Below are 23698 nucleotides of genomic sequence, written 5' to 3' on the forward strand. Positions count from 1 at the left end.
GTGGGCACTGCGGCTACTCCTGTTTCACAGGAAAGAACTGAGACGTTGTCACTTGGGGCCTAGGGCCCGCCTGGGTCTGGGGTGCTCCCTCCGGCCCTGGGTAGGTCTCTCCCCAGCTCTCCACAGCCTTGAAGGGGAAGCCTCTCCCCTCCACAAGGGCCCGTCCCCCACCCCGGGGCCCCCCGCCCCCCGCCCGCACCCCCAGCCTGCTGCGTCTGAGCCTCGTACCCGGGGGTCGATGACCAAGTAGGTGCGAATGTTCATCTCTTTCAGGTAGGGGTCCCGCTGCTGCCCGTGCCCATCTTCCACCTCATACGCCTTGTCCAGGTGGTTCAGCGTCGCCTCTGTGATGTGCACCCGGCTGGGGGAGACCAGAGTCAGACGGCAAGCAGCAAGGCCCAGAGAGGGCGGGCACCTGCCCAGGGGCGCCCAGCAGCCAGGGCCGAGCGGGTTGGGGCCCAGACCAGGCCCCCCCCACCACCACTTCGAGGTCACTGATTCCACCTCTGGCCCCGCCCTGGCCCTCCCAGCCCAGAGCCGGGGTCACGGGCCTGTGACCCCACTGCCGTCCAGCTGAGCCTCACCCAGGGACGCCAGCCGCCTCCATCCTGTTGGCCAGGGACACGTCGTGGGACCACACGTCGTACTGCCACTTGCGCAGCCCGATGACACCGCACAGCACGTTCCCCGAGTGTATGCCCACGCGCATGCTGATGTCCACGCCTGTGGCCTCCCGCACCTGCCTGGGGTGGAGGCCAGTCACCCCACCCCAGCCGGGGCTGCAGGGGGCCCTAAACCCTAGGACAGGGTCGAGGTCCCAGGCAGCGGGAGTGGCATGGGGCGGGGCCAGAGCAAGGGTGTGGGGGGCATGTGGGAACAGGGCAGGCCCAGCTCACAGGAGAGAGAATGTTCTCAGCCTGAGGGGCTGCCTCCCTGAAAGGGGATAAGCCTCCCAACTCTAGGAGTGTGCAAATGATGTGGCCGACTCTAAGCTCAAACGCTGTTAAATGGAGGAGGGGAGTTCCTGTCATGGCGCAGAGGAAACAAATCTGACTAGGAACCATGAGGTTGCGGGTTTGATCCCTGGCCTCGCTCAGCGGGTTATGGATCCAGCGTTGCTGTGAGCCATGGTGTTGGTCACAGACGCGGCTTGGATCTGGCATTGCTGTGGCTGTGGTGTAGGCTGGCAGCTATAGCTCCAATTAGCCCTCTAGCCTGGGAACCTCCATACGTCGTGGATGCGGCCCTAAAAGGTGAAAAAATAAAATAATGAAAGGAGGAGGAATTCCAACTGCCATTGGTCCCTACAGCTCATACTAAAGGCCTTAAGGTACCATCACTGGGTGTTCCCTGCCCCCACCCCCACCCCCACCCAGCAGCCCCGGCGGGGGTCTGCAGAGGGGTCCAAGCACCACCCCAAACCCAGCAAACAAAGAACATGGAGCCAGCCTTGGGGAGCCCTCTATGCCCCCATCTCTGGGGAATGAAAGCTCTGAAAGCTGCAATCCCTACTCAGTACGAGGAGCCCCAAACTGGAGATTCTGTGGGGTGCAAGGCCCCCCAAACATGAGCAGGGCCTCTGGGTCCCATTGACAAGTAAGCAAGGACCCAAGGAGCAGCTGGTGTCTTGTGTCCACCAAGACCAAGCCTGCCAAGGTCAAAGCCAAGGGGAGCAGAGGGCCCTGTACATCCCCTACCTGTTCCAGGGAGGGTACTGACCCCCGGGGTGTGGCACCAGCCCAAGGTCACACAGGTAGTGACACCGAGCCAGGCCGGGACTTGGACCCTCAACTCCCTGGCCAGTGCTTTCTCGGTGAGACTTTAGGAGGAAGACAAGCTGGAGCTGAATTTACGCCAGGAGCTGTGCCCCTTCCAGCAGCCCAGAGGGCCCGCTCTGCCCAAACACCAGGGGGTTTGGCCAAGGTCACTGGCTTGACCGCCACAGACCACACATGCTCGGGGCTCCAGAGCACCTGGCAGAGCCAGATATTGGTGGCAAGGGGTCTCAGTGAAGCTCTGAGAGCTAGCCCCCAACTCCAGGCTCCACCAGGGGAATAGGAAGCAGAGGGAGGCAGCCTGAGTCTGTCAGTTCCCCCACCTGCTTCAAGGGCTCAGTCTCTGGGGAACGGAGCCCAGCTGCCCAACCTCACGGCCCTTGGCTCTAAGTTTCTGAGACTCTTTGGAACTCTGAGTGCCAGTGGGCCCAGAGGGAGGCTTGCAAATGCACTGCCAAGCGGTCCAGGTGAGCCACCTTCACCCCAACCCTGTTGTCTGTCTGCAAAGCGGGGACCATATGCTCCTCCCGTGTCTTGGGGGGGCAGGGTTCCATCGTGGGGACAGGCCCCAGTGCCCTGGGCCTGCCCGAGGTACCTACTTAATGGCCTCACACATGTCCAGCCCCATCTTCACGCAGTTGCGGGCGTGGGTGGGCAGGGACACGGGCAAGCCCGACACGCAGTAGTAGCAGTCACCCAGGATCTTGATCCGCATGCACTCGTTGGCCTGGAGGTGGAGGGAGAGGCCTGGTCAGTACACGGCCCGGGCACAGGCGTGCCGGGCACCTCTCCACACCCTCATGGGTGAGCCAGGCTCCTTCCTGCCCAGGGGCTTTCTCCTGGACCACCAGCCACCAGCAGCTGCCTTGGAGCCCAGCGAAAGGACAGGGGACACAGAGGCTCTGCAGGAGGAACCCCAGGCAGGTGTCAGGGATGAAAGCAAGTGTTAGGAAGGGCAGCCCCCCGAATGCCTCTAGAGAGGTGCTGCCTTTATTTCCTTCGTCCCGCAATGTTTCAGGATCTACTGAGTGCCCAGCCCTGCCCCAGACACCAGGCAAAAGAGAAAACAAGCCGGGGGGCAAAGTTAGACATGAGGCTAGATAAATAAAATCTTAGATACTCACCCATGATGACAAGTGCTAAGGAGAAAAATAAGGGAGGGGAAGTTTTCAGGAGGCCAGAGAAGGCCTCTCGGTGAAGGAAACATTCGAGCAAAGTCCTAAAGGAACCGAGGGAGCAAGCCATGCCAGGATCTGGAGGAAGAGCAGGGCAGGCAGAAGGCAGCAGCATGTGCAAAGGCCCTGGGGCCAGACGATAGGCCAGACATAGGCTGCAGTCAGCGGGGTAAAGCAGAGAGAGTAGGGGAGATGCAGACAGAAAGGCAGCAGGTGCCATAAGCTAAGGGGTCAGCAGGTGTCAAGGTAACCAAGAGATGGCTATGCTGCCAGGGACACAGGATATGGGGGGAGGCTGGGGTCACATAGGGAAATGTCCCTGGAGGGAAGGGGAGGCCCAGACAGGCTGTCTGCGGTTTCATCTGAGGTGACGCTGCAGCTGTTGGACCCTCTGTAAGCTTTTGACAAAGACAGCCACACATCCCTAGGCCTTGGGGCTTAGGGAACAGGAAGGAGGAACTGCCTATGGGCTCCAGTCCTCTCCCCCCACCCCTCACAGAGGCCCTGGCAGGAAGTCCTGCCCCAGCTCCCTGCCTAGAGGGCCCCAAAGAGCTGGCCATCCTCCTGGAACCAAGGTACCCTCTGTCTCCACAGCAGGGCTCACTCCCTGGTACATACCCCAGGCCTGGGGGTGACCAGCCAGCACTAATGACCAGGCAGGGCACCATCCCTCCCTCGAGGTCCCCCACCTGCCATGCCTCTGGGAGCAGTCCCCTTACTAAGGCCTCCTCCAGGAACCCATCTGAACATGTGCCAGCTGCTTCCTGCTGGGCCCCGTCTGGCACGTGCTGAGTTCTGAATGGCCTAATGGAGGCGGTGAGGGCAGTGTTTTCGTAGAAAGCAGCAGGAAGCTTGGCGACGGCCAGGACACCCAGGCACAGGCTCAGGGCGCCACCACCCTTATCTCCTCCAGGGCAAGACGCAGGATCTCTGTCTGCATCCAGCCCCGCTGTCAGGGATCTCCAGGAGGCCATGTTCCCCAGGCTGTTCCTCCCTGTGCCTGAGCCCAGAGGCAAGGCAGACACCTCTGAGACCAGACCCTGGCTCGTGCTGGGAGGTGACAGTTCTGGAATCTGATTGCTGACAGGAGAAAAAGCTGGGACCAGCTCTACCTGTTTCTGCCCAGGGCTGGATGCTCCAGCCTGAAGACCAGCACCTGCCATGGGCTCCTTCTTCCCACTCTGGACAAAGGGGCTGCTTCCCGGGCCTGCCATGGAGGGAGGATCAGGCCCAACACGGCAAGGGCAGGTCTTTGGGTTTTGTGGCAGAGAAAGGGCCAGCTGTGGCCTTGCATACTGAGGATGGAGCCTGAGCCCACATAAGGCCCAACCTCTGGGAACCCCCATCCACGGGTTCAGAAGTCAGGAAGCCTGAAGGAAGGCTCCCAGCTAGACAGGCCCTCAGAGTCACTCCGTCCACAATACCCAGGCCACCCCTGGCCAGTAGTGACCAACCATAGTTTGGTTACCTCCTGTGATGGGAAACTCATCCCCTGAGATGGCACCTACTCCCACTGAGGCAGTCCCTCTCAAGACTGAACAGCTCCAACCATGAAAAATCTTTCCTAGTGTGGGGCCAGAAGCTGCCTCCCATCAAGTTCTAGACCACTGATTCTCTGCACATGGAGTCACCTGGGAGGCTCTTAAAAACTCTCATGGGGTGTTCCCGTCGCGGCTCAGCGGAAACAAATCTGACTAGCACCCATGAGGATGCAGGTTCAATCCCTGGCCTTGCTCAGTGGGTTTAGGATCTGGCGTTGCTGTGAGCTGTGGTATAGGTCACAGACACGGCTTAGATCCTGCGTTGCTGTGGCTCTGGTGTAGGCCAGCAGCTATGGCTCCGATTCGACCCCTAGCCTGGGAAATTCCATGTGCCATGGGTGGTACCCTAAAAAGACAAAAAAAAAAAACCTCTCATGGGTGTGAACATGGGTACTGGTGTTTTAGTTACGTTTTCCATGTGATTCAAACACGCAGCCAGGATGGAGAGTCACTCCCCCAAATCTACGCTCGGGTCTCTACCTAATGACCCCCACTTCTGGAAGCCTTCTTGACCACCTGAGGCTGGGCTAGGCACTCCCTAGTCCCGCCCCCTGCACCCCTCTTCGAACCACATAGCACGTGGGCCAGGAACAACGTGAGGGCACCACAAGGCCCCATGTGACTCCCCTGCCCCTGTCTGTCTCTCTCTCTCTCTCTCTCTCTCTCTCTCTCTCTCTCACACACACACACACACACACACACACACACACACACACACATATGCACACACCCCGAGCTGGGTGCTGCTTGCAAAGGCAAACCAGTGAGATCCCAGCTCAGCCCTGTCTGGTCTCCAGCGCTCTCCCACCTCGGCTGTACCCTGGAGGTTCTCCTTGTCCAGTGCCCACCCCCTGCTTGGCACCTGCTATGACCCTCAGGGTCCTCAGATCAGGTCCTCAACTCAGCCCTCAAGTCTTTGCATGTCTCATCTTGTGACCTTGTCCCCCTCACACTCTGTCCCATTCAGTGAGCCACTTTCATTGCCCGGGCACACAGGCTTTTGCACATACTGTTCCCTCTGCCTGTAACACTGTTCCCTTTCCTCTTCAGGTCTCTTTTGAGGTTTCTCGGACTTTGCTGTGCATGCTATCCACCTGCGATCTGTTCAAAAGGCAGATTCTGGATGAGGCCTGGCCTCCCACAGTCCTCCCAGGTTCCCCAGTGAGGCTGAGGCTGCTGGCCTTGCACAGGGAGGATGGATACATAGCCTCCTCCAGACAGCCTTCCAGAGCTCTCTCTGAGCTCTGAGTTCCCTGTTCATTCCCACATACTGTCAGTCTCAGTGGACTCGCACTTTTGAGGGATAGGATCCTGGCTCAACATTCACTTTGCCACTTTGACCATGGGGCGCTGGGAAGCCTTTGCCGACTGAATGCCAAAATCCAGCCCAAGCCCCTCCCAGGCCCATCTCAGCACGGTGCTGGGCACAGGACACCCCATGGATGCGGTGGGAGGAGTCCTGACTTTACCAGCAACAGAGAGGAGGCAGCAAGGCCGGCAGGCTCACCTTGGCGATCTGGTCAAACTTGCCGAAGAGCTCATTCAGCACCACCACCAGCTCCTTGGGGGAGCAGTCGCTGGCCAGCTGCGTAAAGCCCACGATGTCAGCGTAGAGGATGCTGGGGGTGAAGCGGGGCAAGGGGGACAGTCAGGGCAGGTGGAGCCCGAGCATCCGCCAGCCCTGTGCCGTCACCCCTGCGAGTCTCAGGCTCCACAGGGATGGGAGAGAAGCCCCAGCCAGGAAGACACGTTAAAGTTCCCAAGGCTTCACATTAAGCAAAACAGTGAGTTCCTGTTGCAGCGCAGCAGAAACAAATCTAACAGGGATCCAGGAGGATGCAGGTTTGATCCCTGGCCTCACTCAGTGGGTTAAGGATCCGATGTTGTCGTGAACTGCGGTATAGGTAGCAGACATGGCTCGGATCCCGCATTGCTGTGGCTGTGGTGTAGGCCGGCAGCTACAGCTGCAATTCTACCCCTCGCCTGGGAATCTCCATATGCAGCAGGTATGGCCCTAAAAAGCAAAAAAAAAAAAAAAAAGCAAAATAGAGCAAACCCCAGTTGGCAGGGGCTCTTTGGAAGCCCAGCTCCTTTAGAGCCTGTGCTGCGGATGACTGAGCGGTGCCCTATGGGCAGATTCTCTGGCCCCTGGGAACCCTCCTCCTTCCCCACCCTGCATTTCAGCTCTGCGCAGACTTCAGAGCTCAGGCCCTTCTAAGATGAGACTCTGCGCCCCTCCAGCCGAGCTCCAGTGCTTCTACAGTCTAGTCTTTGCACTGCCCTTGTAGGACCCCTAGAATGGGTCCTACAGATGAGTAAACTGAGGCTCAGAGAAGTTCAGACTTGCTGGGAAGCCAGAGGTGCAATATGCCCCAGCTCTCCTGGCTCCTGAGTCCGTAGTCCTAGACCATCCACAGCCCAGAGAGAGGCAGCGGGCCAGTGTCAGGGGTAAGGCTGAGCCTCCAGGCAGGCCTACACTTCTCTAGGGTCAGCGCCAAGTAAGACTCTCGGCCCCTTCAAATTGGGCAAAGACAGGTGTCAAGCCTGGGGACCCCTGGTGGTCACTTGGTGGGGGGGCTTTCCCTGCTTCTGGGGGGCCTATGCCCCTTGGAGAATCATCTGAAGAGACCCCTTTCTTCCCAACAGCCATGTGTGTGCACAGTTTGGAAATTTCAGGGGGTAGAGGGCCTCCCCCACTACCCATCGAATCAGACCCACCCCCTGGGGAAACAAGTGGCAGCCTGAGGCCCTGGGAGGGGCCTGGATTTCCCTCCCCACCGCATCCCCACATGGGCTGGGGTCTGGGCCTCCAGGCAGGAGGGCAGGGGGCCGGCTGCCCGGGGGTGCCCAGGAGACACTGCACACCCAGGCCCAGCCGGCCGCCCACCTGACGTTCTGGTGCCGCTTGACGTAGAGGCTGTGGAAGTTGTTATCGGGCAGGTAGCGGCGGTCTCCACGCTCCTTGAGCCGCTCGATGATGGCCAGCTTCATGCCCATGGAGATGTGAGCTGGCAGCACGGACAGCAGCAGGTTCTCCTGGCACATGGGGCACACGCGGGGTGGTGTCAGGCTCTGGGCCCTGCCTCCATCCTCTCGGCCTTCCTGCCGCTCTGCCACCGTATCTCCATCACCACTGGCCTCTGCTCTGCCACCAACCCGGCGGGCACACACCCTCCCATGTCCCCAGCAGCCCCCAGGGTTAGGCTGGCACCGGTGTCTGGCCAGGTGCCCCGCACACGCTGTTCAGTGAGCACATCTTCAGAGAAAGGATGTGGGGTGCGGGGCCTTGGGGGTGGCTAGGGGGCTGGGCAGCGGGGAGGCAGGTCCCCACCTGCTGGCGCTTCTCGATGCGCAGCTTACGGCGGATCTGGATGCACTTCACGGTGTAGGTGAAGAGGTCGCGGGAGGCGTCCTGCATCTGGTGCTTGTGGAAGGCGCCCGTGAGGTTCCCGCACAGGAAGACCACAGCATTGGCCAGCAGCTGCAGGCGGGCCAAGGGGGCGCTTGGCATCCAGCCTGGCCTGGGCCCTCAGGACACAGGCCCCCTCGGCCAGCTGGTGCCAGCACCCCCCTCCCCAATCCCTGGCCTCCAACCCACTCAGGTTGCAACCTCCCTGGCCAGGCAGGCAGGGAGACAGCGGCCCAGATGGGGGCTGGTCCCCTAGTGAGCTGCGGTGACTCAGGCCCGTCTTGGCATCTGCTAGGCATTTCCTGCTGCAGAAGGGCTCGGGCCCCAAACACCGGAGAAGCCAGCCTCTGCCAGGGAGGCAGGAGCACATCCCCTCACAGAACCCAGAGCTCAGAGAGAATGCCAAGGCCAGTCACAGGAGGCACAGCGCCTGGCTGGCTGCCCAGACCCCTGGCCTCTGTCTCCTGGACTGGATACCAGGGCCCGTCAGGAGGAAAACACATCATAAATCACAACTAATTGTTCATGGTCAACACAAAGACACCAGACAGGGTGCCCAGCGGGGACCCCAGCCCTGTCCAGACGGGGCTCTGGGCTGAGCAGGTAAAACCTCAGAAACAGGGCCTCACCTGACAACACCGCACTGGACCCAGGAAAGAGGCCCGAAGTCAGGGCTCCAGTGAGAGGCTGAGCCTCCAGGAGTCCGCAGGCCAGCAAAGAAAAGGGTGCAGGGCAGGGCGCCTACCCCCTCGGAGGAAGCCCGGCCTTGAGGCCGTCTGGCTGCAAACACCTCTGTCTCCAAGGCCTCCAACTCACACGCTTGTGCCTTGGCCACCCTCTGCCCCAACCACAGCCCACCCGGAGGCCTTAGCCGGCCCCGTGCCCACACCACCCCCCTCACCCCTCACCTGCAGCCCCACCCGGATGCTGGGCCTGGTGAAGGCCCCCGTCAGTGCACCGAGCACCAGGAGGTGGGAGATGCTGGAGACGAGCCCGGCCACGACGGCCCCCCTCGTGCTGAAGGGCAGCAGCGTGTACACCACGAAGACCACGAACAGGAAGAAGGGCACCTGCACACAGCGCACCGTGAGCCCCGCCGCCAGGCCGCCCCCGCCCGGACGCAGCCCGAGGCTGTGCTGGGACCACCCCACAGCCGCATCTGATGGGACGACGGCCCCGGAAGCCTGAGCGCTGAGAACTCAGCGGCCAGTCCAGGCCCTCCGTGTCCTCAACCCCCAGGTGGGTCCCTTCCCCCCGCTGTGTGGTCAGAGGCAGTGACAGACACACAACAGAACAAGAAGAGGTCAAAATCTGCCCAGCCAGCCTCACTTTCTACACGCTGATGAATGATCTGGGGCCAAGGTCAGGCCTCCCCAGCCCTCGTGACCCAGGGCGCTCCCGCCTGGTACCCACCGCCTGCGGCTCCCTTCTGCAGGAATGGAAATTCCCAGAGGGCTGGGCAGGGCCCGCTCACCTGCCACCGCCACCACACCGTTCACTCCCAGAGCTGGCCACTGCTATCCCCAGGGGCCCTGCTCCTGCCCCTCCTGGGAACAGCACCCTCCCCTAGGCTGCTGAGCTTCCAGGGGTCTCACCCCAGCCCAGGCACAGGACCAGCCCCATGGGTCAGAGGAAGCCACTCCTTGGGGACAGGGAGCATCCAGGGCTGGGCCCATGACACAGACCAGCCAATGGGACACAAGCTGGTTGAGGCAGCCTGGAAGGGCTGCAGCCATCTCTGTCCCAACCTGGGGACAGCCTGGCAGAATGGAACAGCACAGAGGACAGCAGAGCCGAGAGAAATCGGGATCTGGCCATCCTGCTGGAGCCCCGGGACCAACCCCTGGGCCTTTCCTGGCACTTGAGCCAATTCGGGCCTTTCTACCCCAGAGGTGGAAAGGTGTCATTTCCAGAAATGGCACAGCCAGGCATTCAGGTGGACACGCTTCCCACCTCACCCCCTCTCACCAGCCCAGAGCTGAGAGAACAAGATCAGCCCAGGACTCTCTTCACCCATGGCCCGCAAAGACGGAAGAAGGGCCGGGGCTGACACACCCAGGGCAGCCCCGTGTCCAGAAGGGACCTAATGCCAGAGAGGGCAGGAGTTACTGGGTGCACACCTGCAGGGGACAGGGACAGCTGGCTGGCCGCACCCAACCCCCAGGGACGCTGGGCCCCCCATCCTATTACCTGCTCCCAGGCACAGGCCTCCTTTGTCCATGAGTCAAACACCAGCACATAGCCCAGGGTCACGAGACAGGCCCAGATGAGCAGCGCCGAGGCCCTCAGCCACTGCCGGACGAGGCATTCAACATACACCAGTACGTAGAGAGCCACGAACACAGCAAGTGTCACGAACGCCGTCCCCAGGACAGCCTGGTGTCTGGAGGGCTCCTGGGCGGGGCAGACATACACAGAAATGCCACAGCTTCCCCCAGCAAGATGCCGCCTCCTCCAGAAAGCCTGCCAGGCTAGCCTGTCCAGCCTGCCCTAAGCAAAGTCACCTGCAGCTTCCTCCACGTGGCTGGTGCTCATTCCCCCTCTAAACGTCAGGTTTTCGTATCTCAGCCTTTGGGCACTTGCCCTCTGCCAGGGTAGCTTCACCACCACCTTTCCCCAGGCACCTGTGGGGTGCTGAGCATCCTTCCCCGGCGAGCCCTGAGATGCTCTCACTCTGCACCCCCCCACCCCCAGCGGGCCTCCCCCAGGGTTCCCAGGGGCTCTGTGCACACCTGCAGCAGACAGGTACAAGGACACAGGAGCAAAGCCATGGAAAGCCTCCTGGAGGAGAGGCCACAGCTCCTGACTCTCAGAACGAATGATGTTTATTACCTAAGGCATCCCGGACGGGGGGAGAGCTGAAGGAAAAGCAAAGTCACTGGTGGGGAGGGTGTGGGCAGGGAAGATGATTCAGAGCCGGACAGCCCCCGGTTTCCCCCAGGGGCCCCTAAGCTCAGACTGATGATGAGCACAGTCTATGATGACCACAGACGGACCTGGGGGTAGCACCCAGTGGGGATTTTATAATCATGTGCCGAATGATGAAACAAACATCCTTGGTATATCCACAGAGGTCCAGGCAGCACTGGTGGAGGACCTACTGGGTGCCGGCCACCTTACATGTATCCTGTTAACACCCTGTAGTCGCTGATATTTTCTGTCCCCGCCCCCTTTGATGGCCACACTTGGTGGCATACGGAAGTTCCCGGGCTAGGGGTTGAATGGGAGCTTAAGCTATAAGCCTAAGCTACAGCCACAGCCACGCAGGCTCTGAGCCACATCCGCGACCTGCGCTGCAGCTTGTGGCAATGCCAGATCCTTAACCCACTGAGTGAGGCCAGGAATGGAACCCCCATCCTCATGGATACTACGTTGGGTTCTTAACCCACTGGCCACAACAGGAACTTCCTCTGATATTTCCTCTAGAACTTTAAGGTCTTATGTAGTAACTACTAGCCACATGTGGCTATTCAAAGTTAACTTTCCATTAATTAAAGATAAAATTGGGGTTCCCTGGTGGCTAGGCAGGTTAAGGATCCACTGCTGTCACTGCTGTGGCTTGCCTTGCTGCCGGGATGTGGGTTCAATCCCTGGGCCATGAACTTCTGGATATCCCAGGCAGAGCCAAAAACAAACGAACAAAAAATTAAATAAAATAAAACTAAAAATTCAGTTCCTTAGTCACACTGGCCACATTTCAAGTGTTTAACAGCCACACACAGTATAGGTCGGCTGTGGCAGAGAAGGGCCTAGATCAGAGACAGTGTTAGTGGTTCTGCCTTCATAGCTGTGGAGAAGGATTCCGAGACTACAGCCAGGCACCATGAGAAGGAGTGCTGGGATTGATTCATGATGTCTGCCTCGGTACTGGAAGGGGCAGCAGTGATACATAGGCCACCTCTGACCTAGCCTGCAACAGCATCAACGTTCATTGTGGAGAAAGTGAGAGTAAGTTATTTGGCCAAATAAGTATAACATCTAAAACCATTCTAGGAGTTCCTGTTGTGGCGCCCAGGAACCATGAGGTTGAGTGTTCGATCCCTGGCCTCACTCAGTGGGTTAAGGATCCAGTGTTGCCATGAGCTGTGGTGTAGGTCACAGACACGGCTCAGATCTGGCATCGCTGTGGCTGTGGTGTAGGCCGATGGCTGTAGCTCTGATTCGACCCCTAGCCTGGGCACTTCCATGTGCCAGGAGTGAGGCCCTAAAAATCTAAAATAAAATAAAATAAAATCATTCCACATTTAAAAATGTGTCTTGCTCCAGCTTAAAAATGCTCCATAGTACTTTACAGATGCAGAAAGAAGCCTCAAGAAGATAAGGACTTGCCCAAGGCTCACAAGTACAAAGCATCAGAGCTGAGCCCTGGACCCCAGAGAAGCCCCTGCTGCTCGCGGGCCACTCTCACTCACCCCGTAGCTGAAGGCCAAGACGATGAGGGCGGTGCAGGCAGTGATGGCCACCAACAGCAGCGTGAGAAGCAGCGGCCCGTGCTGGCTGGTGAGGCGGTACTTCTCATAGAGCGCATCCTGGTCAGGGCCCTCCTCGCCCTCGTTGAGGAAGTAGCGCCCCTTGGCCGGCATCCTCCACCCTCGGCACTCCCGCCCAGCAGTCCACTCAGGAAGCCCCCTGGCCTGGCGAGCATCTGTCTGCAGACCCCCGCCCCTGTGTGCCTAGGCCTCTGGCCTCTCTGAGCCTGGCAGGCGGGGCTGGGGAGGTGCCCCCCAGGCCTGCAGCTCCATGGGCCCACGGGGCCTGCCCTGCTCCAGCTGCCAGGCCTTGCTCACTGCACCGCCAGCATCTTCCTTTGCATCAGGGCTGGACTGAACAGACACGCAGGATCTTCAGCTCTGCAGAGACACAAAGCAGACCCAGATGTGACCAGACTGAGACGGCTGGCCTCAGAGGAGACTGGGGCCGGGCCATAAAAATTAGGTTTGGGTTAAGGCCCTAAAAAGGTCCTGTTTAAAACGTTGCCCACCCCCCCAGGTCATAAAGCTAGTCCCCTGTGTTTCCTAGAACTACACTGTCTGACACAGTAGCCACTAGCTAGATGTAACTAAAATTAAGCTGATCAAAAATGAAATTAAAATGGAAACAACCTAAATGTCCATCGGCAGATGAATGGATTAAGACAATGTGGTACATACATACACACAACAAAATACTATTCAGCCCTAAAAAGAACAAAATAATGCCATTTGCAGGGACATGGACGCAACTAGAGGCTCTCATACTAAGTGAAGTCAGCAAGACAAACACATATGACATCACTTATGTGTGGAATCTAAAATATGGCACAAAGGAGCCTGTCTACAGAACAGAAACAGACTCACAGACCTGGAGAACAGGCTTGTGGTTGCCAAGGAGGAGTGGGGGGGGTGGGATGGCCTGGGAGTTTGGGGCTCATAAATGCAAACCATTACGTTTAGAATGGATATGCAAGGAGGTCCGGCTGTACAGCACAGGGAACTCTATCTGATCACCTGTGATAGAGCATGATGGAAGACTACATGAGAAAAAGAATGTGTGTACATGTATGACCAGGTCACTTTCCTGTACAGCAGAAATTGACAGAACACTGTAAATCAACCATAATAAAAAAATTCTCTTTAAAGAAATTAAAAATTCAGACCCTCAACAGCCACATGCAGCTAGTGGCTATTCTACTGGACACCACAGATACAGAATCATTCTATCATCCAGAAAGGTCTACTGGACAGCACGGCTCTGGAAGTCTCTACCATCTCAAGGAATTCTCATGGACGGTGTGAGGCAGGGATCACGCTTCTTTTTTCCAGATGGATATATAATTATCTCAGCAGCTTTCAGTGAAGCTACCACCCTGGCCTCAAGAGTTTCAGTGGAGCCACCTTTGTCCTAAGTCAGGTGACTACACATGTGAAGCCTGTTTGCAGGCTTTCTTCTGACCCAATGGCCCTTGTGCAAAGACCACACTCACTCAATTACTTGGGCTTTTCAGTGAGTCTTGTGACTCAGACTCTAACACCCGCTCCACCCAGAGCACCTCCCTTGCATTCATATTATGTTAAACTTCCACATAAGACTGAGTTTTTCTCAAAGGCCTTGCTGACAAGAATCTAAGAAGTTTGCAAGCCCTGTTTCATAGAAAAGGAAACTGAATCTCAGAGAAGAACACAGGGGACCCTTTATGACAAAGTTGACAGCAGACCAAAGAGGGGCTCCCTCTTTCCCCAGCACCATTCATTTATCTGCTCTTTTGATTATTCCGAAAAGTCTTGTCAATCATGCTTATGGCACACCAGGCCCCCTCCACCTCCCGTGTGCCAGACTGGCTCACTCTCCCTCTAGGGCTCCCAGTCTCCAGAGAGAGGAAGTGTAATCCCTGGATGCAGTGATTGGGGCTTGGGGCAGCTGCCATATTCCCAGCAGGATCCTTGTGTCAAGGGGGAAGTCCTGGACCAGGAGTCTAGGCCCCTGACATCCTCCAGCCTGCCTTGGAGACAACAACCAGGACAGGGCAGGTGGCAGAGAGCCTGTGAGACCTGGGAGGGCTCAGGAGTGTCACAATAGGTGCAAAGGGCCACTGCTGGAAGCTGCAAAGGCAAGGCAATCCAGATCCCCCAAAGGCAGAATATCAGGGTACCCAGAGTTCCAGAGTCTGAGTGAAGCCCCCCAAGAGTGCCTTGAGTAACCTGGGCCACCTTGGATCCAGGAGCCACTGTGGCACTATCTTATCTGCCAGCTCCTACAAACCCCAGGAACAAGATGAAAAACCACATATTTGAGGGAGGATAAAAGGGGTTGTTTGCCAGGGGTCCTGGTCCCTCTGCTCCCTCTGAACCCAGACAGGTGTCCACAAGTCTTGGCAACTACCTGTTTAACTCCTATACAGCTGGTCATTTTGGAAAAATCCAGCCCCACCCATCAGGGCTGAGAAGTCCCAGGCCAAACAACAAACTGAGTGAGAACACAGCCCCACTTATCAGCAAACAGGCTGCCAAAAGACCCCCCCCACCCCAAGCACATAGCCACCTCTAATCACACCCAGAGACAAAACCCCACCCACCAGAGAGATAAGAATCAGCTCCACCTACCAGTGGGCAGGCACCAGTCCCTCCCACCAGGAAGCCTGCAGCAAGCCCCCATACCAAGCTCAGCCCCAAGGTGGGTGGACATCTGAAGCAAGAGAGGGTACAACCCTACAGTCTGCAAAAAGGAGACCACACCAAAAATCTATACAAAATGAAAAGGCAGAAAATTATGACTCAGATAAGGGAACAAGGGAAAAAACCCAGAAAAACAGCTAAGTGATCTGGAGATTACCAACCTCCATGAGAAAGATTTTAGATTAATGATAGCAAAGATGATTCAAAATCTTGGAAATAAACCGGAGGCAAAGACTGATAAATTACAAGAAACACTGAGCAAAGAAATGGAAGATTTACAGATTAAGCAAGCCAAGATGCAAAATAACTGAAATAAAAAGCTAACTAGAAGGAATCAACAGCAGAATACAGGAGGAAGAAGAATGAATAGGTGAGGGGGAGGACAGTGGAAATCACTGATGTGGAGCAGAAAAGAGAAAAAAGATTGAAAAGGAATTAAGACACTCTAAGAGAACTCTGGGACAACGTTAAACGCACCAACATCCATGTTATAGGGGTGCCAGAAGGAGAAGAGAGAGAGAAAGAGCCAGAGAAAATATTTGAAGAGATAAAAACTGAAAACTTCCCTAACATGGGAAAGGAATCACTCACTCAAATCCGGGAAGCATAACAAATACCATATAAAATAAAACCAAGGATCGGAGTCCCCGTCATGGCTCAATGGTTAAGGAATCCGACTAGGAACCATGAGGTTGCAGGTTCATTCCCTGGCCTTGCTCAGTGGGTTAAGGATCTGGAGTTGCCGTGAGCTGTGGTGTGGATCACAGATTCGGCTCGGATCCCGCGTTGCTGTGGCTTTGGCATAGGCTGGCGGCTACAGCTCTGATTAGACCCCTAGCCTGGGAACCTCCATATGCCGCGGGAGTGGCTCAAGAAAAGGCAAAAAGACAACAACAAAAAAAATTAAATTAAATTAAATTAAATTAACCCAAGGAGGAACACCCTGAGACACATATTAACCAAACTGTTCAAAATTAAAGACAAAGAAAATATTGAAAGCAGCTATGGAAAAGAAACAAATAACATACAAGGGAACCCCAATAAGGTTATCAGCTGATTTTTCAGCAGAAACTCTGCAGGCCAGAGGGTGTAGCACAATATACTTAAAGTGATAAAAGGAAAAAACTTCCAACCAAGATTACTCTACCCAGCAAGGCTCTCATTCAGATTGGAAAGAGAAATCAAAAGCTTTACAGGCAAGCAAAAGCTAAGAGAATTCAGCACCACTAAACCAGCTTTACGACAAATACTAAAGGAACTTCTCTAGGTAGAAAAGAAAATGCCACAACTAGAAACAAAAATATTACAGGAGTTCCCGTCGTGGTGCAGTGGTTAACGAATCTGACTAGGAACCATGAGGTTGCAGGTTTGATCCCTGGCCTTGCTCAGTGGGTTAAGGATCCGGTGTTGCTGTGAGCTGTGGTGTAGGTTGCAGACACAGCTCGGATCCTACGTTGCTGTGGCTCTGGCGTAGGCCGGTGGCTACAGCTCCAATTCAACCCCTAGCCTGGAAACCTCCATATGCCGCAAGAGCGGCCCAAGAAATGGCAAAAAGACAAAAAAAAAAAATTACAAATGACAAGGTTCACCAGTAAAGGCATATATGCAGTCAAGGTAGGAAATCATCCACCCACAAATATGCTACCGAAACCAGAAACCATGAGAAGAGCAGGGTACAAACACAGGACATTGGAGATGGACTTGCAATTAAAAGACCAACAACTTAAAACAATCTCATATATATATAGAGAGAGACTCCTCTATCAAATATTGGCAGCTAATTTTTTTAATTTGCCTGGTCCAGGCCACTAGTTCGCCACCTCTAAATCCACACTAGCTAGTCTTTGTTCAAGAGGATTTTTTTGAGTACTAACTATATATGCCCAGCCCTGTGCTGAAGGATCCATAAAATAAGATAAGATCCCCACTGAGAAGCCCCCACTTCGGGGCTCACCGGAACCAGCTGTCACACCAACTGCCTGCGCATGCGCCTCCATTCTCACCTTCATAACCTGCTAAGGCCAAGGTGTCACAGCCATTTTACAGATGCAGAACTGAATCCAGAGAGGTAGAGTGGCTTGCCTGAGATCACACAGCTGGAGGTGGCTGGTAGAAGGGCTGGGATTCAAACCTGGGTTGGCCAGCTCCTTTGGCCCAGCCTTGCCGTCTCACCCAACAGAGAAAGGCTTCCCAAGGAAGCTCCTTCCAGAAGCAGCAGCTCCCAGGGAATGATCCAGTTGCCAAAAGTATAAACAACACTGCCTATCCCTCCGGTCTGGTGCCAAACACAGGTGCCCCCCAGAATGCACCAAGAAACCCCAGATTCCAAGGCAACGCCCTGCTGTTGCTCCATCTGTCAGGCAAAGCCCCCAGACCAGAGTTGTGGAGGCCAGAAATGCACAAATCCACACGAGGCCTCCTGCAGATAACCCGGCACCAACAGCCATCTCCACGGGCCAGCTCCTCTCTGAAATGAAGACCCGGAGCGCCCCCCGCCCAGTCCATCTGCCTGTTGCCAACTCATCTGGCACCTGGGAGGGCCTCTCTGAGGCCCTGGATGAAGGAACTCCTTTGCCATGTCTCCACGGCTTGCAGGCCTGAGTGGTGGGGAGCTCATGCTCTCTCAGGGCAGGCTTCTCCAGCCGTGGGGCATCCCTCTGGCTATACGTCCCACTTCCGGTCAAGCCAGGCCCCGCCTCCCAGTCCCTCCCTCCCCCCCACACCCCCGCCTGTGCTGCATGAACGCCAAAGACACCAAGACATCAAGGCCCCTTCACCTGGAGGGGCTGAAGTCCCAGGGTTCCCTCGCTGTCACTCACATCTCATGATAGCTCTGGTGGGGGAGCAGCCCCACATCAGAGGAGGGGGACCCCCAAGGGTCCTGTTGGGAGGGTGTTTTCTGCTTCTGCTGGATGCTATGCTCACCCCCTCCCTCAGCCCCTGGTTCAGGGACCACCTGCCCGAGGTCTGGCCATCAGCACAGTCTGTTCCAAGCCCCAGTGACTGCTTTAAGGATAGACATGTGGCCCAAACCATATCAGTGAGACCCCCCCTCTTTGGGACTTCTGCTGGCCCTCTTTTGGCCAGAGGCCTGGAGCTGCTGGCAGCCACCTGAGCTGCCCCAGCAGAGAGCCCCCCCCCCGCCCCCCGGCCAAGGAGGAAGCCCACACAAAGAGGTGGAGACAGGAAGCCCTGAACTACCCCGGGCCCCTGGACCCAGCTCTGTCTGAGGCTCAAGCAAATCCCAGGTATTTACTCACAAGGGCTAAGCAAGAACCCTGGCAGCAACTGAGAGTCCCAAGGTCCACGTGGGGCCGCCTGCCCCAGTTGGCTTCATCCAGAATGCCCTCGTGGTCCAGAAAGCTCCTGGATGAATCCAGAGCCGGGAGGATTAGCTCAGAGGTGATGGCGGCCCCCGCGGACGCAGCCAGTCCTGGCTAAGGCCTCCTCTGGAAGGGGGCTGGGCAGGGAGCTCCCACCCCACCCCCATCGCAGCTCCCAGGCTCACGCCTCTGTCACCCAGTTCCAGACTAACCAGGGTGGCAGGAGGCAGGGCTCCCCACGTCCTCTCCAGAGTCCTCCTTGCAGGAGGAACAGGAGCTGAGGCATAGACTTAGGAGGAAACTGACACCCAGGGAATCGAGCTTTTCCCTGAAGCTCCTCCCCTAGAGCTCTGAGCTTCCCGCAACCCTAGGGTGTGTGACTGAGCAGGACAGATGATCCCAAACACAAAACCTACTGAGTGCTTACTGGGTGCCCAGCACTGCGGTCTCTCTAACTCTGCTCCCCTGCCCTGTAGGTGAGTGCAGCTACTGTGTCTATTTTATGGATGTGGCAACGGAGGCACAGAGAGATGCATTAATTGCCTGAGGTCACACAGCTAGCGAAAGAGAGCTGGGATTTGAAGACAGGCCACCCAGGGTCCTGCCCATCACCCTCCCTGTGCTGACATCCACTGAGCCCGAGCTGTAACATCTCAAAATGCCAACCCCCTCCTTCCCTCCCGCTTCAAGGCCCCAGACCGGGTGGGGCGGGGCGGGGGGGGGGGGGCGCGGGCGCGGGCAGAGGGGACAAAGGTACTTCCCTCTGCCTCAAAGGAGCAAGATCAGGCAGCCAAGCCAGTGAGCTTCCTTGCAGCCAGCCAGATCCAGGAAGGCCTCTTCCTCCAGGATGCCCTCTGAGCTAGCCCCCACATCCCGTCTTCTCTGTTCCCTGCAACCGTGACAAGACTGGGGTCCCCTTGCCAAATACTGACAGGCAGGGTCCAGGTCCCTCCGCTGGAAGAGCTGCTGGAAATTGGGGGCTGGGCCCTCAGGGGCATTCAGGAAATCTTTCCCCAGCAAAATTGATCTGGCGGTGCCCCCAGCCCTACCACACCCTTGGCGGGGGGCGGTTCTAGCCCACCCCAGCTTTCACAGACACAGACAGGATACCCACTTCCTCACCCAAGCACTACTGGCAGGAACCCAGCCTGGCTTCCTCTGGCCCTGCCCTGGCCCCGGAGCTGTACAGGGCCTGGTGGCCCCAGAAAGGGGAAGTGGGGCCTTAGGGTGTGAAGTGGGGCGGGCAGGCCTAAGGAGAGGAACGGCCAGTCCCTGTGCCCACACTCTGACCGGGAACCCACATGTAGTCTGGGCCCTAGGCCAGCCCAGCGCCTGGTGGGCTGGATCCTGGTGGACTTTGTTTGCTGGGGAAACCTCATATTAAGAAGGCCAGGTCAGAGTTCCCGTTGCGGCTCAGTGGTTAAGGAATCCGACTAGGAACCATGAGGTTGCGGGTTCGATCTCTGGCCATACTCCCTCTGTGGGTCGAGGATCCGGCGTTGCCGTGAGCTGCAGTGTAGGCCGGCAGCTGTAGCTCCAATTGACCCCTAGCCTGGGACCCTCCATATGCCAGGGGTGCGGCCCTAGAAAAAGACAAAAAAAAAAAAAAAAAAAGGCCAGGTCCCTCAAGAGACCCAGAGCTCTGTGAGAGAGAGCCAGCAGCGGCTCTACCCAGCCCAGGCCTGGCACCAAGGGGCACCCAGGAAACCTCGTGGGACCAAGGGCCTCTCCATGCCTTAGCTCCTGCTGGGACCTCGCCTCCCTCCCCGCGCCCTCTCTCCTGGGCACCTCCCCGCCTTGGGAGGCCTTCCGAGACACCTAGCAAACATTCCAGCACCTGCCTCACCAAACTTGGATTTCAGTCTGTGTCCTATGGCTGGCCCTGGCAGATGCTCTTGGGATGGATGGACAGATGGATGAGCCAACCAGCTGGCAGCCTGAAGCAGGCAGAAAGGAGGGGGAAGCGGGCCGGGCAGCTTTAGTGAGGAAGGGGTGGGCATTAGGGATGAAGATGATGAAAACGGACAAAAGGGTCTCCTTCAGAACAGGAAGCACCTGCTGCATCCCACCTTTCCCCAGGTGAGCTACACTTAGGACGGAAGAAGCCTAGGTTCAAATCCCAGCTCCGCCACCCTTGGCCTTAGGAGTTGGCAGAGTCTCTCACGCTCTGGGCCTCGGTTTTCTCATCAGTCAACCCTTCGTTTTGGGGGGAGAGTGAGGTGCAGGACCTGATGGCCGACAGCAAATGAGCCCAGAAGGAAGTCTCAATTTCTCCAGCTAAGGAAGCCCAACCACAAGGTCCAAATAGAAGTGAGAGAGGTGCAGAGGGGCCAGAGCCCCTACCGACTCTCCACTCAAACTCCTCATTTCCGGGCGACAGTCTGCAAAGCCACCAGGTAGGGGCAAAAGCCTAAATCCTCCAAGAGCATAAGCCCCCAGCCAGCCCTGCTCCCCAGGACCCCCCAGGCTGGTGCTAGAACCAGAGGCTGCCACTTCCACTCCCAGCTCTGCCTCCAAAGTGCTCTGGGACCCTTACCCAGCCGGGGCCTCGGTTTCCCCTGTGGCAAAGGAGTGGTTATGTCAGACCTCGGAGACCCAGCTCTGGGCTGGGCAGGGAGTGGAGGCTGAATCATAAAACAAAATGGACAGAGGACAAGCTGAAAAGCCCGCGTGCTGTCACCTGGCCCTCAAAGGCTAATTCCAGGGGTGGGGTAGCGAGTTATTCTTAGTTCAGAAAGTCCTCCCTTGTACCCCGGGGTTAGGCATCACCCTAGTCAGCCTCTCCGCTAAAACACAAACACCTTGTCACCCCTCATCCCCAGCTGCCCCGGATAGTAAATCCAGTTTGCTATGTCCTGTGCCAATTCTATGCAGTCACTGACTGCCTCGAAAGAGCTCATCTATTCATTCAGTCACCCTGACAGAGAGTCATGCGTTCATTCCTTGAGCAGATGTGCACTAACGCCTTCGATGTGCCAGGCAACCACCAGACCAGCTGCCAAGAGGAAACTCAGCTCCACGCACAAACGGTCAAAAGGCAGAGACCTCGGTGCCCCCTTCCCTTAGGTGTCTGCAAGGGCTCTGCACACAGGCAGTGTTCAGGCAACAGTGTTCATTAACTGACTAATCAACCAAGTTCCCATACTGAAAAGACTAGCTATGTTTCCCTCTGACCCTTGCCTGAAATTCCACCATTAGAGATTCATTCCTTCAAAGCACCCCCCTCACTAGGCTCCCCCTTTAGAATGAAAACACTTTCACATCCATGTTTCATTCCTAATTGCTTTCCCCTCGATAAGGAAGGAGAGAAAGGGGAAGTCTAGATGGCTCGCAGGAACCTCACACGGTGTTAGTTCTGCCCACAGTGGCAGGACAGTAGGGTTCCCACGGCCCACCCAGCCAGCATGTCCACTGGTGACAGTGGCTATAACCCAGAGTCCTGGAGAGAGCAAGAAAGATTCAGGTGTTAGTCTTAAAGTACACCTGCCCTGCCTGTTTAAAGGGGCAGCAGAGCCCAGAGAGGGGAGAGAAACCTGGAATCATCACCGTGATGAGTTCCACGAAGAGCAAGAAACCGGGAAGGAATTCTCGTATAATGCAGTAGTGGGTCAGTCCTCTCTAACCTGACACAAATCCTCAAAGCCATAATGAAAAGACTGTTACATACAATTACATGTTCCATTTTTTTCAACATAGTAAAAACTATCAAAAGCAAAATCAAAAGACAAGCAAGGGAATAGGAAACATTTGCCATTTTTATCACAAGGAGCTAATCTCCCTCCTATGTACAGAGTTCCTGGAGTTCCCGTGACGGCAGTGGTAACGAACCCGGTTAGTATCCATGAGGAGGTGGGTTCGATCCCTGGCCCCACTCAGTGGGTTAAGGATCTGGCGCTGAGGTGTAAGCTGGTAGGTGCAGCTCCAATTCAAGAACTTCCCTATGCTGCAGGTGCAGCCCAAAAAGACCAAAAAAAAAAAAAAAAAGAATGTTTACAAATCAAAAAGACCAATAACCCAATAGAAAAATGACACAAGAGTATGAACAGAAAGTTCATAAAAAGACAATACAAATGGCTCTTAAACATTTGGAAAGAAGCTGACCTCACCCATCATAAGAGAAATACAAATCAAAACTGCTATGGAAACCCATGTTTACCTACCCAATTGGCAAAGATCAAAGCATTTCATAAACCTTTGTTGGCCAGGGGAAACACTCACCCCTGGCAGGCATGTGATTCAGCACAACCTCTGAGCAGGCAGTTTAGTCATACCCAACAAAGCCACTATTGTACACCTTTTGACCTGGCAAATCCACTTCAAGTAATTTATCCTACAGACACTTTCACATGCATGAAATGACAGAGGTACAAGATTATTCATTCCAGCATTATTTGGGAAAGACTGAAAACAATGCATCTATCAGTCTGGTGAAGATAAATCACCATACCTCCTGACAGTGGAATACTATGCAGCTGTCAAAAAGAGTGCCACAGCCTGAACCATGCTATGGCAGGATATCCTGTGAACAATCCACCTGGTGACAGTTAATGCCTGGAATGGATTAGGACTGAACCAGGACACAGAAAAACCAAAACTGCGATTTTGACAGAGTGAACAAATCTTACTTCTTCTCATTTTCAGTTTCTATTTCTATTGTTATCATGCAGCTTGTACAATTTTTGTTACGTTTTCAATAGAAAAAAAAATAAAATCTACTATATACATAGTGCCTATCATTAACAACACAGCATGGTATACTTAAAAGTTTTCTAAGGCAATAGATTTTATGTGTTCTTATAAAAATAATAATAATAAATAAAGGGGGGAGCAAACTTTTGGCTGTGAAGGACAGGTTTATGGCATAGACCGTGGTGATGGTTTCACAGGCATATACTTAACTCCAAACTTAAGTTGTATACAATAAACATGCACAGATTTTTGTATGTCACACAAAGGGATTTTTTAAATAAATACATAAAGTAAAACAATAAAGACCCAAATAAAAAAATTCAAAAGGCAGTGTAAAGTGATCGATCACTGAAGTGACACTCTGAATTTATTAACATGGAAAGATGTGTTTGTTCCTGGCACGTTGGTCAGAGTGTGTGTGCGTGTGTACACATGTAAGTGTGCATATGAATACACAAAAAATAAATAGAGCCTATAAACCAAAAAAGGAGGAAAGAAAAACGACCCCCAGGTCCTTCACGTCCAAGTTGCCTGACCCTGAAAACATCACTTCTCCTCTCTGAGCCTCAGTTTCCTTATTTGAAAAAAGAAAGACTCCCATTCCAACCACCCAGGGCTTTGGGGAAATTCAATGC

The 23698-nt window shown here is 55.5% G+C and overlaps 1 protein-coding gene across 28 annotated transcripts in view; it reads right to left on the minus strand.

The window, feature by feature from the left end:
* The window catches only part of ADCY7 (adenylate cyclase 7), a 66266-nt gene that overhangs the window by 16820 nt on the left and 25748 nt on the right, over window positions 1-23698 (minus strand). For all 28 annotated transcript variants that reach the window (XM_084960317.1, XM_084960323.1, XM_021094204.2 and 25 more), the window contains 9 exons: window positions 12313-12750; window positions 10091-10294; window positions 8809-8970; window positions 7823-7972; window positions 7379-7527; window positions 5999-6110; window positions 2375-2502; window positions 585-743; window positions 229-361 (listed from right to left, as the gene is read on the minus strand). In XM_084960317.1, the coding sequence (XP_084816443.1) occupies window positions 229-361; window positions 585-743; window positions 2375-2502; window positions 5999-6110; window positions 7379-7527; window positions 7823-7972; window positions 8809-8970; window positions 10091-10294; window positions 12313-12483 (1368 nt within the window). In that variant the 5' untranslated portion in view covers window positions 12484-12750. The remainder of the gene's footprint in view (window positions 1-228; window positions 362-584; window positions 744-2374; window positions 2503-5998; window positions 6111-7378; window positions 7528-7822; window positions 7973-8808; window positions 8971-10090; window positions 10295-12312; window positions 12751-23698) is intronic.

This window comes from Sus scrofa, chromosome 6 (genome assembly GCF_054392235.1).
Source record: "Sus scrofa isolate SSC_HxYL_T2T_F1_AM1 chromosome 6, Sscrofa_HxYL_maternal_Yorkshire_Landrace_v2.0, whole genome shotgun sequence".
Taxonomy (NCBI): Eukaryota; Metazoa; Chordata; class Mammalia; order Artiodactyla; family Suidae; genus Sus; species Sus scrofa.